Here is an 18,519-nt window from a genome sequence, read left to right as displayed (position 1 = left end):
GGTTTAGGAGGGAGGAAACATATATATACCTGTGGCTGATTCATGTTTATATATGGCAGAAGTCAAAACAATATTATAAAGCAATTATCCTCCAATTAAAACAGAGAGAGAAATACCTCTGATGGGCTTCCAAACTTCACATTCAACCCAGAGGAGAAGCAAGAAACCAAAGTAGTAACCAAGTCAATGAATCCTGTTGTGTTGTGTTGTGTTCCGTTGTGTTGAAAGATCCTACTTACCTCAAATCTCTATGGTTTTCCTGGACACCCAGGACACAAGAGACCAAAGACAAAGCTATGAGCCTGTAGAAAGAGCTGGGACTATAATCCTGCACAAGGCTGGAAAATTCAGAGGACTATACTTTCTGAGAATAGAGTAGGAGAAAAAAATCCCCTGTACCAACCCAGGCCAATATGTGGAAATATTTCAGCCTGGATTTTGGCATCAACGGGAAAAAAACTTTCCCTTTAGAATTCATAGCCACAAATTTTCCCTCACATAGGTCTGAAAGTTCAAATTTATAGTACCTACACTGTCCAGGAAACCTCAAGTCAAGTAAGTCTCCTAGGCTGGTAACACTTGGAGGTCTAGAAGAAACAAATACATATCCTTATTGGACAGGGTCACTCTCAACACAGGACTGAAAGGGTTTCCACAGATAAACAGGCTATCAAAAGGTACACATGAGCACCCAAAATAAAACTACAATACATCTGAGAAAATAAGTCAGGAATGAACCAACAGAAACCACAAAGAGAATAATGAAGCTCATGAAGTTTAGATTTTGGAATTATTTATTACAGAATATAACGTAAGTTTATTAAAATGATTAAGCAAAGTAAGACAGGAGCAAGAAACAAGATACTATTTTTAAAAAATCACCAAGCAACTTTGAAAAGGAGTCAAGTAAAACTTCTAGAAACAAAAAATATAACTAAATCCAAAGCCAATGTTTGGATTAAATAGTAGATTACACACAGTTAAAGAGAGAATTAATAAAGTGGAAGACAGTTCTAAAGAAATTACTGATGGCAACCCAAAGAGAAAGGAAATATGAAAGGAAAGTTGAGAGACATGGGGATAGATTGTGCAGGTATACCGTATGCATAATGAGAAAAAAAAGAAAAAACAAAAGAAGCAGTATATGATGAGATAATGGCTTAGAATTTTCCAGAAGTGATTAAAGACAAGACCCTTCAGATTCAGGAAGCAAAGTAAATCCCAAACAAGATAAGTAAAGGAAATCTCAAACACATCAAAGTGAAACTGCAGAATACCAAAGATAAAGAACCCAGAAAGAAAAGACATCCCCCTGCAAAGAAACAACTATTAAATTTAGCATAGATTTCTCAACTGCAACAATGTGTGCCATCTGACAATGGAAAAATATTTTCAAACTACCAAAAGAAAGTAACTGAACTTAGAAGTACATACATTGTTAAATTATTAGTAACAAAAGTGAGGATGAAATAAATATATCATCAAGCAAAAACAGAGTATCACAAACCACAGAGATGTTACAAACCAGAGAGACCTACTAAAGGAACATCTTAAAAAGATACACTTCAGGAGGAAGGTAATCCCAGAAGTAAGGTGCAAGAAATCAGATAGATAGTTAACCTACTAATACATCACAGGACTAGGACAATCCTCTATATTTTTTCACTCTCTCACAGCCTACCACATCTTATGTTCAACTACCTGCCGGTAGTATATAAATTTGATGGATAATACAGATAGGTGTGGGGCTTCCCAGGTGGCACAGTGGTAAAGAGTCTGCCTGCCAAGGCAGGAGATGCAGGAAATTCGGGTTCAATTCCAGGGTCAGGAAGATCCCCTGGAGAAGGAAATGGCAACCCACTCCAGTATTCTTGCCTGGGATATCCCATGGACAGTGGAGTCTGGCAGGCTCCATGGGGTTGCAATAAGTGGGACATGACCGAGCATGCATGCACAGATAGGTGTTAGTCACTTCACCTTACATCCTTTATCTTCACATCATTATCAATTAGCATCAATCATCACAATACAGATGAGTAACATGAGATGAATAGACTAATAGGCCTAGAGTAATCCTTAAATTCATTACATTCTGAAATCATTACAGCAGAAATAAATCTTCTCAGTTCCCAAGTCATGAATGTACTATCCTCCATTAGATCTGACTAAATAATCTAAGTTCCCACTAGAGTGGCTGAAAGGCACACACACACAAAACAATCTCTACCACACCACCACACTTAGTTGAGGTAATCTTTGTTATTTTCACCCAGAGAACATTACATGATACTTTATTCCTTGGTAGCTTAGATGGTAAAGCATCTGCCTACAATGCGGGAGACCTGGGTTCAATCCCTGGGTCAGGAAGAGCCCCTGGAGAAGGAAATGGCAACCCACTCCAGTATTCTTGCCTGGAAAATCCCATGGACTGAGGATCCTGCTAGGCTACAGTCCATGGGGTTGCATTGGACACGACCGAGCGACTTCACTTCACTTTTAAGAAAATAAACCATACAAGTGGAACAATACTGGAACACAATGACCAGGCGAATAGTACCTGTTTTCTTTGAGAAACTGATTTAAAAAGTAAAGTGATAGTCATTTTTTAAGTAATCCAAAGAAGACAATATAAAAATTTCAAAATGCTGTTGCATCAAAGTGATATCATCTGCCAGCATTTATCAGGCAAAAAAACTCATAGTAAAGTGTCTTCACTCACATTCACAGTTTGTTACACTTCTGAATACCCATATAAATGAAAAAATGGCTGAATCATATCCTTAGCCACCATTTCAAATATTAACTGAAATGAAAACACTTAAATACTGAGGAACTTGGCTTTGATGTGCAAAAGAAAATGACTATTATATACATACACATACATAGAAACACACTTAAGAGTTTAAACAGTACCGTGTCCCCCACCTGACTAACCGTATTCCAAAATGGTGTTAATGGTACTGAATTTTAACTAATATGTAAATTTCTATTTAAATGCCACTATATTAATCCCACTGAGAAAAAAATACCTGGAAAACATGTTAACATGGCAAATTAGAAAATATTTATTCCCATTAAAAAATATCAGAATGTTTTAGGAAATTAACCAGTGATAGCATATATAAAGTGTATCATATCCATTATGCTATACAAAACATACCCTAGTTATTGGCTTCTGTTTTGGAAGATGCTTGCCCTTTTATTTCTTAATTAGCTTATGCATTTGCTTTATTTTCTAATTTCTTCCAAAGAAAAACAATAAACCAAGACCTTTTGTTCTTAAAAAAAAATCACCTGAAGATTCAAAAACTTTTGTAACTATACAACTTAGTAAAATATACTTTTTAGTATTAGTACTTAACTCCATCAATCCTTTGCCAATTCATATATTCAAAAGCAGCATTATAAAAAGAGAATGGAAAAGCTTCAAGGAATAATCAATTTTGATATTAATTTCTTAGAAGTCCTACTTTAATAATTTTCTTTGAAACTGCATAAGTTAATATTCTTATAAAACTAACATTTAAATAAGCTCTGATTCATCCAAATTAGTCTCAATCATAATAATCTTCTCAATTTTTAGCAATAATTTGTCTCTAATAAAGTATTTATTTATAACCGAAATGAAGATTAAGTCACTTCTCATAAATAATATTAATTTAACAGAATTAAGTTTCCCGTACTGGCCCCTGATGCTTGAGGATTATTAGAGGTCTACACAATAGAGCACTGAATTTTGAAATTAGTTGAGAATGATCCAGAATTTCCTCTAGTAAACATAATATTAGCCATAAATGAAGACAAAAGGCAAAAGTAATGACATAATTCTAGAAGAACACTTCTAGTCACAAATGAATAGGTCTTATTTAGGTTTATGGAAAGTATTTAACTACATAAAATTCATAGGGAAAAATGGCCATATTTGAAAACAGCCACAAGGATCAAAGTAGAACACAGGATGGTAATGAGCAGAGTCACAGAACATACTAAAGAGGTATGTATGGTCAGTCCCACTGGAACTTGTAGAGTCAAATTCTTGTATACCTTGGGAGAGAGACAGAGAAGTTAGATACATTTACGATCAACCTCCTAACATGAAACCACTACTTCTTTGATTTTGAACTTAACTTTCTCTTTTTTCTTTTTTGTAATCTTTTTTTTTTCACTTATTTTTATTAGTTGGAGGCTAATTACTTTACATTATTGCAGTGGTTTTTGCCATACATTGACATGAATCAGCCATGGATTTACATGTGTTCCCCATCCTGAACCCCACTCCCACCTCCCTCCCCATCCCATCCCTCTGGGTCATCTTTTTTCTTTTAAATACCTTTCGCCATTGCTATACTACATGTTACACTATCTGAATGATTCTTTTAGATTCAACATTTCAGTTAATGTAACAGAATCAGACTCATTAAGTTCCCTGTGCTATGTAAGAGGCCCTCATTAGTTATCTGTACATAGTAGTATATATATGTCAATCCCAATCTCCCAATTTATCCCACCCTCTCTAATACCCACCCCTCGTATCCATACACCCATTCTCTACATCTGTGTCTCTACTTCTGACCAAGTCAGTGTTAATGAGCTACTAATACTTACTCAGTTTAATAACTGAAAACAAGTTTGGAGGTTAAAACTCTAAAAATCACCTGCATCAGCCTAGATTTAGATTTATAATAACAATATTATTGTCTAGAAACTTAATCGCAGTTGAAACGATACAACTTTATAGTTTTACTTTCCTCTGTTCACTTGTTCTATGTAATATAATGAAGTTAACTAATTCATTTTGTTGCTTAAAAATTAATAAAAAGTTCTAAATATAGTGAAGTTTTACTGATTAAATAAAATCAGATGGACACACCACTGTGGTGTTTTGTTTTGTTTTGTTTTTTGCCATTTCACACTTTTAAAAAGCACATCAACTACACTTAGCCCTGGATCAGTGAGGCATGGGACTAACTTTCAATCTCCATGCCTGCAAATTAAATGATTCTATGACTATTGCCAACAGTAACAAAGAAACAACTTTAAAAACAAATACAAAACAGCTTCCTACGGTAGAATATAAGATTATCATCCCTTAAATGTGGCAGAAACATTACAGAAGGAGTTTTATATGAGGACACATGACCTAAAACAACATAAAATATTAATTTTTTAATTTGTTGTTGTTGTTTAGTCGCTCAGTTGTGTCCAACACTTTGTGACCCCATAGACTGTACCCAACCAGGCTCCTCTGTCCATGGGATTCTCCAGGCAAGAATACTGGAGTGGGTTGCCATTTCCTTCTCCAAAATATTAACTTACTGATTTATATTTCATATTGTTCCATTGACAGATATCCTTACTGTTCAAAGCACAAGGAGCTGTCACCTTTGACTGAGCCCAGCATTTCAAGACTGGAAACTCTGAGAAAAAGTGGTAGAAAATCATATCAGAAAACCTGTATCTGGACTAATAGCCAAGCCAGTCTTTCATGTTGGGATATGAGTATTTAAACATTTTAATACACAATGTACATGATTTGGACTCAGCTATCATATGCTGTTTTATTTTAACAGCCTGTTCTAAGCGGATGCCTAGAAAATTATAAAATTACAAAGACTGTGAAGAAGTTGAGCATGACTTCTTAACAAATCCCACTACACCAGGGGCCATTTTTTTTAACTTAAACTTTTCCTGAAATATAACATATCTCAGAAAAATGAACAGATCATAAATCTACAACTAGATAAATTTCCATAGACAAAACACAGCCATGGAAAGAACTCTCAGACCAAAAAAATGAACAATTCCAGAACCCCAAATGCTCTCTTGGGAGGCAGCACTTTTCCAAACTTTATTTAGGGTAAGTAAAAGGTAACCATTAAAAGAAACAGTAAACTAGGTTGGATAAGCAAAGTTAACACAGTTGAATATTTTTTTACTTTTCTCATCATGAAACAGATGATGACAGCAAATGTGTGATTAAAAACTTCCTGTCAGTCTTTAGTAACAGTGCTACTGAATTCAGTAAACATTTTGATCAGTCCCAATTTGGAGATACAAAGAACCAAAATCTGAAAGGGACTTCCTAAAGTTTTGATTCTAGGAAGAGTGAAAATGATGAGAGCAGTTTTTTAATTTGCTGAAATCCACACATAAAAGGAGAACAATTCTACACAAAACCAATAACTCGTAGACAACTTTTACAACAAAACTAGGTGATAAAGTATCCCTAAAATACATGCAAGTGGACACGAAGCACGAACAGCTACAATATCAGTATGCAATTCTGCAGTATCAGTATGAAGAAACAGAAGGCAGCAGAGGTATCACTGGCTGATAAAAGAAACACACCACGCATGATATGCCCACTCATAAACGAGCACAGCACCACCTATAGTCTTACCAAAAGCATCAAACCTGAATGGGATCACACCTCACAAACTAGCTACCAATTTCCCAATAACGAAGAAGACAGATGAACTAATGAGTATAGTCATCCAAACCTCAGCAATGACAGGGTCTCAAATAACCCTGGTTCTTCAACAGATAAAATTTTCTTTAAAGAATGAAATAGAGGGGAAATCTGTAATTAATAGACTTAACAGAAATAACATTTTCTTAATGGGCAAGACTAAGCTATTGTGTCTAAGAATGCCCACTTGAGTGATAGAAGTATAAAAGAAACATAAGGAAGTGATTAAAAGTGAGGAGAGTGGGTTACTTTTACAGGAAAGGAGATTCGGACAGGAGCTGTGGGGCTGCTGCTACGTTGACTGGCAAAGTTCTGTTTCTTTTTTGTTTTTTTTCCAAAGTTCTGTTTCTTGACCTGGGTGGTAGTTACATGGCTATTTCCCCTTTAATAATTCACTAAACTATGTATTTGTGAAGTTTTTCTATATCAGTGCTTTATTTTACAATCAAAAAGTTTAACAGAAAGAAAAAAGAAACATGACTTTGTTATCACTGTCCCTGACTTACCACCATACCTTTACTTTTATTTTCAACTCTCCAAAAAGATTTGTAACCCTTACCTTGGTCACAATACATCAATAAGTCAGGGTTATGGACCACAATAAACGTTTCTCCATCTTTAATATGTGGCCGATGATAGCGATAGTGCACAGGCAAAAAAGCCTGGAAACAATCAATGCACTGTGAATCTTGTCTAGCATAAAGGAGAACTTCAGATTCCTTGGACAAATAGTTGGGAGCTTCTATATTAAAATTTTCTGAAACCATCACCGCCTGTCAAAAAGAATACAAATATTAGTCCAGAAGAAATGAATGAGGAAGATGTAAAAAACAAAACCAGAAGACTACTATATAGATGAACAAAAAAAGTCAAACACACCACCCCTTATAAACAATTTTCATTCCTCTTCCATTCTCAGTTTTAAGTAGAAAACACAAGATGTGATCTGTGTTTAATAGAAGCTTACTAAAAGTAAACTGAGGAAATTATACTCTGAGGTGTGAAATTTCCCCATAATAAAAATTTCTATGTAATTTCCTTATCAACCTTTGCTTTGGTAACAAAACAGGTACCAAGAAAAGAAACTTCAGGAATAAATACAGCATTGATTCAATAAGCATGAAAACTATGATAAAAAACAGTTAACCCAGTATTGGGTTAAAATGATAGGTATCACTCTGGTAATTTCCTGTTCTTCAAAGAAGCAAGTAAGATGGTAGTGAGTAAGATAGAGCACTGCGGGCAGGAAGTCAAAGCAAAGGTCAGCACTCTTTTTTGGATACAAAGTTAATGGAAAAAATGGTAACGATTCTTTTAAAAAATAACATGGTAAAAAAAATTTTTAAATAAGTGTTTTATGCCAAAAGTAAAAATGCAGTTGTGACAGAAATTAGTCTTACATTATAAATGTATCCATATATACATATTTATTTATAAAACCACACTTACACACACACACACGTATATGAACATTATATACATAATATGTGTGTGTGTATGCATACACACATGCAAGTTTTCTTCAGATTCACTTACACAAGGAGAAAAAAAAAACAGCATTAATTTCTACCCACCAGAGCTAGCATCCTAATTCTTCTATTTGACAGTGACACCAAGTGCTATATTTTCACATGCTGTTTCTTCCCAGTTCATCACAGGAGTAACAGAACTTACTAGCAAAGGTCAAAGAATTATAATCTTATGACTCATGAGGAACTTGAGAAGTGATTAATTTAAACCATTGTTCCAATTAAAGTATTTTTCAAATATCCAGCCACTGTTTTAATGCTTTCAATGATTGGAAGGAAGTTCATTATTTTAAGTCATCTCATTTAATGTACTGTTAAATTTATTCCCTTTTTATTAGTAGAAAGTTGATTCTCTGACCCATAATAATTCACCAAATGTCCATGCTTACAATATTTGCAAAAAATATGTTATTTGTTTCACTAACGGTCCCTCATAACTTAGAAGACAACCACTTTCCTCCATATGTTTTCTCCTCCCCAAAGAAATATGTACAGTTTTCTGGGTTTCTCAAGACATGGTTTTCCAAACCATTCATCGTATCAGTTTCCTTTTAAAATACTCAAAGAAAATAGTAGCAATACTGTCTTCTTTAGCAAAAATTACATTTTTTTCCAGTTTCTAGGTTTAAAAATTGCATTAACTTTTTAGCAGCCTCATTTCAGTGTGAAATATATATATATATATATATATATATATATATATATATATATATATATATATAATTTTTTAAAAACTAACAGACTTCATTTTTTAGAGCAATTTTAGGTACAGAAAAATTGAGCAGAAAATAAAGCATTCCCACATACTCCCCATCCCTCCCAAACACACTCACAGTTTTCTCTATTATTAAAATCAGTTTGGTACATTTGTTACAATCCATTAAGCCAATATTGATACATTATTATTAACTACAGTCTATAGTTTAAGTTAGGGTTCACTCTTTATGTTGTATAGCCTGTGGATTTTGGCAAATATAAAATGACACGTATCATACTGAATAGTTTCAATGACCCAGTGCTCTGCCTATTCATCCTTATATTATTCATTTAAACTTTTTGCAGAAAACTTTTAAGTAACTCCCATCCAATTTTTTCAAGTAATTAACTTTTCACTAATTAAAACCAGGGACTTATATTTCTCTCTATTAAATTTTATCTTTCTGGCTATTGTCCATTTTTTTCCAGGCTGTTGAGATTTAACTGAAATCCCAAACTGTCAACCATGTATGTAACATTTATGAACTTGATAACTATATCTTCTATATTTTTATCTAAGTATAAAAATGTTGACCAAGAAGATTACAACAGCAAATCCCTAAGAAATTTTACTAGAGAACCTTCTGCTAGAAGTTTATTAATGCACTCTCTTTGCATACAACTAGATATAAATCAAAATAACACATATTTTCTATCTTGTCAACAAAGATGTATAGAATGACCTGGTAATAATAAAGGTAACTTTGAGTACCAATTAAGCTCAGTGGTTTATATACATTCGCTTCTTTAATTTTCACAAGATCCCTATCAGAGAGGAACTCTTAGGCCTGTTATTATATAAATGTCTAAACAAAGTATCAGGGTGGATAAACAATATAGTAGCTAGTAAGAAGAAGAGACAAGATTCAAAGCCAGGTCAAAGAGATTCCCCTATTCAATTAGGTTAAATAAGATAGCCAATATTTATCTAGTTGAAAATTAAGTATAATAAGAAGAACTAACACAAAGTATATTCCTGATTGTGCTATTTAGAATTTATGATGGCATTATGATCTTCAGCTTCTCTAATTAATGAGTTTTTGTTTACTGTTTATTTTCCATAGAAATAAAAATATGGAAACTTCCCAAAAATTGAGAATATTTTTAACATGAATTTAAACTAGAATATAATGAAAAGGAGGCAAACTGCTCTAAATGGCATTTTGGCCTTCACAGAGGGCTCTATTAGTCAAAGGGTTATTTGGTAATGGTTCAAAAACTTTTATTCTGGGTATCTGAATCTCAAAAATCAGCCTTAGGGACTTCCCTGGTGGCCCAGTGGCTAAGACTCTGTGCTCCGAATGCAGGGGGCCAGGGTTCGATCCCTGATCAAGGAATTGGATCCCACATGCCGTAACTAAGAGTTCTCATGCTGCAACTAAGACCCACTGGTTAACAGACATGGACCTATACTTTTTCATGGCAACACTAAACTACACATATCCAAAACCACCTTAGCAAAGTTAAATGAATTAAGCAATAAAATTTTTGTACCCTAACTGTAACACTCAACAGATCTTTCTCCCCTAGACTAGAGCTCTATCAAAAAAATTCAAAACAACAAAAAAATCTAAAACATTTCCCAATTAAGACACAGTAATTGGTATCTTTGAATAACTTATACAATCTAAAATTGTAAAGCTATAAAAATGAAATGTATAACAATAAATACTTTTCTGACACTGGGATGTTAATTCTTTTTAATTACTTATTTATGTATTTTTATTTTTGGTCACCCTGTCTTCATCGCTGTGTGCTATTTTTCTCTTGTTGCGGAGAGTGGTGCTGCTACTCGTCGCTGCAGTAAGTGGGCTTATTGTTGTGGCGGCTTCTTGTTGCGGCTTGGGGGCTCTAGAGCTCGAGCTTCAGTAGCTGTGATGCTCTTAGGCATGTGGGATCTTCCTGGACTAGGGATTGAATCTGTGTCCTCTGCGTTGGCAGGTAGATTCTTAACCACAATACCATCAGGGAAGCCCTAGGATGCTAATTCTAACAGTACATATTTTTTTCTAATCAGTCTGGCTAAAGAGTTTATCAGTTTTATCCATCATAAACTACAAGTTTTTGGTTTCACCAGCTTTCCCTACTGTGTGTGTCTGTTTTCTAGTTCATTAACTTCTGCTGTGACCTTCATTATTTCCATCCTTCTATGGTGGTTTCACGTGCTCATCATAGATTAAGGAGGCTTAGCTGAAAACGTTAATTGAGATCGTCTTTTAAATAGGCATTTTAGTGCTACAAATTTCCCTCTAAACACAGCTTTAGCAGTATCCCACTAGTTCTGGTACGTTATGTTTTCATTTTCATTCAGTTCAAAATACTTTATTTCCCTTCTGATTTCTTCTTTTGACCCATGGATTACTTAGAAGTGTGTTAATTAGTTTCCAAATATTTGAAGATTTTCTAAAGATCTTTCTATTCTTTATTTCTAATTTAGTTCCTTAGCAGTCAAGAATATTCTTTGTAAGACTTGAATTCTAAATTTATTGAGGCTTGTTTTATAGCCTAGAATGATCTACCTTGATAAATACTGCATGTATACTTTTAAAGAACATGTATTCCACTGCTGTTGGGTGGAATGGTCCATAAATGCCAATTACATCAGGGAGTTGCTTCATAGTTTTGTTCAAATCTTTGATATCCTTACCAACTTTCTGTCTACTTATTACATCAATTATTAAGAGAAGGGTACTGAAATCTCCAACTGTAAATGTGGATTCATCTATTCCACCTTACAGTTCTATCAATTTTTATTTGCATTTTGAATATGTTATTAGTGACATAAATGTTTAGAATTATTATTTCCTGCTGATTAGTTGATCCGTTTATCAAAATGGTGATAGTCTTTAGCACTTGTGACAATCTTTGCTCTTGAATCCCTTTGCCTAATATTAATATAACCACATCAGCTTTCCTTTGATCAGTGTGAGCATGTCTTATCTTTTGTTTTAAAAGTTAAAGTTCATTTCTTATATGCAATATAGTTAGGTCTTGATTTCTTATCCAATCTGAAAATCTCAGCCTTTTAATGGAGATATTCAGACATTTACATTTAATATGATTATTAATATGGTTAAGTTTAATTCATCTTGTTCTCTGTATCTTTATTTTTTGTTCCCTTTATCTTCTTTCTCTGCCTTCTAATAGACTGAATTTTTTTATAGCTCCATTTAATCTGCTGTGCTGGCATATTAACTACGACTCTCTGTTATTTTTGCAGTTACCTCAGAGTTTATAGTAAACATCTTTACTGTATCAGTCTACTTTCAAGCGACATTAACGTTTAGTGTAACAACCTTACTCAAGTGTATTTCATTTTTCACCTCCCACCCTTGTGATAGTGCTATCATACGTTTTATTCTTAAGACATGGTATGGATGCTACACTACATTGTTGTTATTTTTTGTCAATTATCTTGGAAAAATTCACATAATATGGGGGAAAAAATCTTATTTTTTACTCATGTAGTTATCATTTCAAGTGTTCTTCTTTCCTTGGTGTAGATACAGATTTCATCTGGTATCATTTTCCTTCTGCCTGAAGGATCTCTTCTAACATTTCTGGTATTGGAGGTTGGATGGTGATGAATTCTTTCAACCTTTATGTCTGAAAAAGTCTTTATTTCACCTTCCCCTTGAAAGGTATTTTCACTGTATAAAGAATTCTAAATTCATAGTTTTTTTTTCTTTCTATATTTTAAAGATGCTGCTGCTCCATTTTCTTGTTTGCATTATGTTTGACAAGAAATCTGCTGCTATTATTACCTTTGGTCCTCTGTATTTTATGTGTTTTTTTTTTCATCTTGATGCTTTTAAGATTTTCTCATTATCATTGTTTTAAACAATGTTATCTTGTACCTTGGTATAGTTTCTTTAAAATTTTTGCACTTGAGCATCGTAGATATGTGAGTTTGTAGTTTCCATAAAATCTGAAATTTTCTCAGCCATTATTTCTTCAAATACTTTTTTCCATCTCCATCTCTTTCATCTCTCCTTGGGGATTTCCATTACATCTCCCCTGCTCAGCTTTATTGAGATATGACATATAACACTGTATAGGTTTAAGGTATATAACATGAAGATCTGATATATGTATATTTTGAAAAATAATTACCATAATAACGTTAGTTAAAATGTCCATCACCTCATACAGTTACCTTTCTGTGTGTGTGTGTATGGTGAGAACATTTAAGGTAAACTCTCTTAGCACTACAGTTTGTTAACTACAGTCACCATGCTATACATTAAATTTTCAGAATTTAACTCATCTTATACCTAGAAGTTTGTACTTTCTGGCTGCCTTCACCCATTTCTCCTACATTCTCACCCCTGGCAATGACCAATCTGCTCTATGTTTCTGAGTTCAATTTTTCTTATATTCCCCATATAAGTGAGATCATACAGTATTTGTCTTTCTTTGACTTACTTTACCCAGCATAACACTTTCAAAGCTCATGTGTTTTGTTGCAAATGGAAGAATTTCTTCTTTCTTTTAATATTTGCGTAACATTCCATTGTGTGTGTCTCTGTGTATGGGTATACATATACATGTGTATATACACATATATAAACAAATACACACAAATATATACACATTTATACATATCTCAGTTTCAAAAATATATATCCCACATTTTCTTTGTCCATTCACCTATTGATGTATGCTTAGGTTGCTTCCGTATCGTGGCTATTGTAAATAATGCTGTAATGAACGTGAGGATGCAGGTATCTCTTAGAAATAACCCAATTAGAAAAAAAAAAAAAAAGAAATAACCCAATTAGACTTATGGTAGGTCACATGAAGTTGTTCCACAACTCACTAATGTTCTACTCACTTTTTACATTTCTTTTCTTTATCTGTTTTATATTTTTGATAGTTTCTATTGCTATGATTTCAAGTTTATTAATCTTTTCTTCTGCATTGATCTGCCATTAATTCCAACCAGAATATTTTCCATCTCATACTTTGTAGTCTTAATTTTTAAAAGGTCAACTGTCCTTTCAAGTATCTTCCATTTCTCTATTTACGTTTCTGAACATAAGGAATACAGCTATGATCAGCATTGACTGAATCATTTACCTCCACATTACAGGTCATATGTTCCCACATCCTTGCATCCTTGCAAAACTTTGATTAGAGTCAAGACATTTTGATCCTGTTGGGTACTAGATATTTCTGCATTCCAATTAATATTCTTGAGCTTTGTTTGTAATGCTGTAAGGTTACTTGCAACTGTCTGATTTTTGCAAGGCCTTGGTTTTGAAATTCATTAGGTAGGACTGGACTAATATTCACTCTAGGGCTTAGTATTCCCCACTACTGAGTTCTTCTGTTTACTCTATCCAAAGCCTAGTGAATTACAAGGATTTTTCCAGTCTGGTTGGTGGGAACAGGTACCACAACTAGACCTGTGTGAGACACTATTACCTCTGATTTTTTCATATAGTTCTTTTCCCAGCATCAAGCAGTTTCCTCACATGCATGCATTAATTAATACTCGACTATGCATTCAGGGGAACCTCTGTGGCTCTCTGGAATTTGTCTCTATGCAGTTCTCTCTTCTCTGATACACTGTGAATTCTAGTGACTCTGTGTGCATGCATGCTAAGTCACTTCAGTCGTGTCTGACTCTGCGCGACCCTATGGACTGTTCATGGGATTCTCCAGACAAGAATACTGGAGTAGGTTGCCATGCCATGCCCTCCTCCAGGGAATCTTCCCAACCCAGGGATCAAACCTGCATCTCTTATGTTTCCTGCATTGGCAGGTGGGTTCTTTACCACTAGTGTCACCTGGAAAGCATTTGTAGTGACTTTGGTCTTCCCCAAATCTTACCTTCATCTCCTTAACTCAAGAAGTCCACTAGGCTCTACTTAGGTTCACCCTCCCTGTACTAGTCTGAACTCTCAAGTAATAAACTAGGACAACTGAAGGGTTAACCTTATTTATTTCTCATCTCTAAGATTTCACTGCTTGATATTCAATTATTTTTTCCATTCTTTCTTATATTTTGTCTATTTCTTGGTTGTTTCAAGTAGAAAGCAAATGTGATCCCTGTTCTTCAACTTGGCCAAGGCAGAAGTCCTAACACATTTTGACTGAGTGAAACTTGCAATTTCAAAAACATTTGCATTTTGACCTACAAAATATCAGTTTCTTATGTTTCAATCTAATATTATGCCATTTCCAAAGAATGTGAGAGATTTTGATTAAAAATCTACAATGAAACTAGTTAAGACTTGCTTTTATTTTCCAATTGCTCAGAAGCTATCATAAACTCCTTTAAAAACATTTTGTTGCCCTATCACCCATACAGTCAAAAATTTTGTCTTATCTAACAGAGTCAAGATATATAAGCATCAATCATTCCTTATGTATAAATTCTCTTCTATCTAGTTAAACTCACCAAATAACACCATATCTCATGACAAAGTTTCTCTGCACAAAGAATTGGGGCCACAGGCTCAACTCAGCTAGGCAGAAGGAAACAGCATCTAATATATCAGGAAATCAACTTCTAATTATACAAACAAGACATCTATTTTTCTAGAAGCTTCCAAAATGAAAAAGTAAATTCACTTAAAAGATTTGTAATTAGATATTAGAGAATTAGGAAGCAGAAAATCAAGATAAAGAGAAACCTGTCAAGCAATCTATAGTGGGACCCTTTACCCACCTTATTTTCTCATTATAGTCAACCTGCACACAACCCTATCTCATCCCAACCATAGGTATGGGTATGTGGGCATGTGACCTCTTTTTGGGTACCTGTGCATAAAAACATTCCACTTTCTTAAAACATGGTAGATCATTTTATTAAGTAAATTTAAATATGATTCCAATCCATGTCAGTACAAGCCAAGAACTGTATTTAAATTTGAAATGTACTTTTTTTTTTGGCTGTACCTTTCAGCTTGCAGGATCTTAATTCCCAGACCGGGGACTGAAACTGGGCCCTTGCAGTCAAAGTGTGGAGTCCTAACCACTGTACTGCCAGGGAATTCCCAAAACATATTGTGTAAAAGTGAAAAAGCCTCATTCAAAATTCATGCTCAGTGAAATAAAAGAAACAAACAAACAAAAAAGGAATCTTCCCACATATGTATCTAAACTTCCATATGTGTGAACATGTGTACCTAAACTCATATACAGACACAAATAGGAAGAAATGGTAACTAGGGGTTAAAATAGGTGAAAGCTTAGCATTGTATACTTTTTATACTCCCTGAATTATAAGCCATGAGGATATAATTACCTACTCAAAAACAAATGTAAATAAAACAGGTGAAGAAATTGGACTAAATCACAACTAGAAATAAACCACCATCCTAAATGACTCCAAGAGAAGTGTTATTTTGCCTTTTTCAAATTCATATATAGAATGAACTAAAACAGTTTCCCAAAATTTCTTAATAGGCATTACTTCAGTCATTAAGAGATTTGGGGATCCAATATGATTTGATGAATTAAGCTTTCTCAGAAAGACAATAATCTCCACCAAAAATACCCCCTGGTGATTCTTATCAAAGTTAGGCAAACTCTTAACTAAGATTAATTTCCCAAAAGAACAGCAACTTTGCAATTAGACAATCCTGGATTCATTTCTTGGCTTTTCCATTTACCTATGTGATTCGGGATAAGTTATTTGGACCCTTTGTGCCTGTTTCCTTATCTAGAAAATGGAATCTTTCCAAGGATGCTATAAAGATTAATCTATGTAAAGGGTGTGGGACATAATCTTTCTTATAATGCTTAATTTTATCTTGCTTCCTTAAAAAAAAAAAAACCTATTATATAGATACCCAATAAATATTTGTTTCATTTCCTCCTATAGCCAAATTATACAGATATTGGAATATATGTCAAATTTTAACAAAGTTGTTGTTGAAGCAGTATTTATTAACCACTAATCTTTTCAAAGACAAGCTTTAATATAAACGTCATTTTAGTTAACTTATTACAGACAAGTATGACAAGTTTCACTCACTTTTTAAAGAATACTCACATCCTATCTTTTATATACACTCAACAAAATGAATTAAAAAATACTACAATGTCATCTTATCTATTTTGCCTTAATTCAATTACAACATTCCTACAATAATTTCCCTCTCAAAAAAACCCTCTAACAGTTGTACCTCTGTTATGTTTCTCTCTCGTAATGAAGCCAACTCATATGGATCCACAAAAAGTCCTGTTGGGATGTACTGTTTAACTAAGAGTCGGCAGGTCTGTAAGTCCTCAATGCTTTCTCCAAATTTCACTTTTGTTAACAGGTCTCTGTAAGACAAGTATGTTTTAAGTAAATATCTTCATTCAATTTTTTTTCTTAAGAATTCATTCAATTTTTAAACAAGCTAATATAACAAGCTTAAATTTAAATTAGTACAAATATTATATTTCAAATTAGTTTTTCAAAAGAAGATCATAAAGTCAAATGAAATATTTATATCACATAAGAATCACTCATTATATCTTTCATAAATTCATGTCATAGTCACAGTATAGTATTAGTGTGAAAACAGACAAACATTAATGGGAAAGGATGGAGTCCAGAAACAGATACACAGTTTTTAAAAATAAAGGTGTCAATATAATTTGATGGGGAAAAGATTATCTTTTCAACAAACAGTGCTGAAACAAGTGTGTACCTATATAGAAAAACTAAACTGTGACCTCTACCTCATACCATACTACAAGTATTAATCTAAAATAAGTTATAAACTTAAATGTAGTACTGTCTCAGCTTTCTCTCTGGAGGCTTATTTTGGACCAAGTGCAGAGAAGGAGGTCCAAAGCATGATGGTTTTGCTTAAGTGAGAAAACAGGGATAGAAGATAGGGGAGGCTTAAGCAGCTAGAAGTCACAGCACTACATTCCAGAGAGGAAAGATCTCTGGACAAAGAGTTCTAGAAGTCTGAATTGGAGTCCCCTTGAATTTTTATTGAATACTAAAATAAACATGAGTAATATGTAACTCCACAAGAATGGACAAGGAAGTACCAAGGAACTGAAAGATAAGAAATTCTGAAATTTCACAAAGACACTGCATTCCACCAACCAAAGGATAGAGACCAAAGAGTTCAGCAGAGATCCCACTGAGATAGAAAGTAGAACGGCGGTTGCCAGGGGCAGGTGGTTGGGGGATGGGGATGAGGAGTTACTGTTAAGAGGTACAGATTTCAGTTTTGCAAGATGAAGAGCGGTCTATGGATAGTTAGTAATAATGGTAACACAACAATGGGAATGTCCTTAATGCCACTAAAGTGTACAATTTAAAACAGTTAGGACAGCATATTTTATGTTACAGGTATTTTACCACAATTAAAATAAATAATAGTGTAAAAATATATGACTGATCAGAGCAAAAGTAACAACAATATATGGCAGGTTTATAACATAAGCAAAAAAGCATAAAGTTAATTAACGTATGGCAAGAATAGCATAAAGGAGAGGAGAAAGAAATGAACTATTCTGCTATAAGATTCATGCATTATTCATGGTATGAAACAGTATTATCTGAAGGTAATTTGTGATAAGTTAAAATTGTAAACCCTAAAACAACTAATTTTTTAAAAAGAGAGTATAGTTAATAAGTCAAAAATGGAGATAAAATGGAATGATCAAAAAATATTCCATTTATCCAAAATAAAGCAAGAAAAAAGAAAAAAGATTAGATGACACAAATAGAAAAAAATATAGAAAAGAAGTAGCAAGATGGGTAAATTTAAACCAAACCAACCAAATCTATATTAACATTAAAAG

The 18,519-nt window shown here is 33.7% G+C and overlaps 1 protein-coding gene and 1 pseudogene across 1 annotated transcript in view; one reads left to right on the top strand and one right to left on the bottom strand.

The window, feature by feature from the left end:
* Positions 1-3,041: 3,041 nt before the first annotated feature.
* PIGX (phosphatidylinositol glycan anchor biosynthesis class X) overlaps positions 3,042-18,519 on the bottom strand; it is a 25,209-nt gene continuing 9,731 nt past the window's right edge. The window contains exons 5-8 of the mRNA XM_043473384.1: positions 16,893-17,034; positions 7,029-7,242; positions 5,317-5,417; positions 3,042-4,044 (exon numbers count right to left, since the gene is read on the bottom strand). Of these exons, the coding sequence (XP_043329319.1) occupies positions 3,901-4,044; positions 5,317-5,417; positions 7,029-7,242; positions 16,893-17,034 (601 nt within the window). The 3' untranslated portion in view covers positions 3,042-3,900. The remainder of the gene's footprint in view (positions 4,045-5,316; positions 5,418-7,028; positions 7,243-16,892; positions 17,035-18,519) is intronic.
* The window catches only part of LOC122445124, a 3,778-nt pseudogene continuing 3,517 nt past the window's right edge, over positions 18,259-18,519 (top strand).

This window comes from Cervus canadensis, chromosome 7 (assembly GCF_019320065.1).
Source record: "Cervus canadensis isolate Bull #8, Minnesota chromosome 7, ASM1932006v1, whole genome shotgun sequence".
Taxonomy (NCBI): Eukaryota; Metazoa; Chordata; class Mammalia; order Artiodactyla; family Cervidae; genus Cervus; species Cervus canadensis.
The sequence above is the reverse complement of the archived record's forward strand: the minus strand, read 5'-3'. Positions and strand labels throughout refer to the sequence as shown.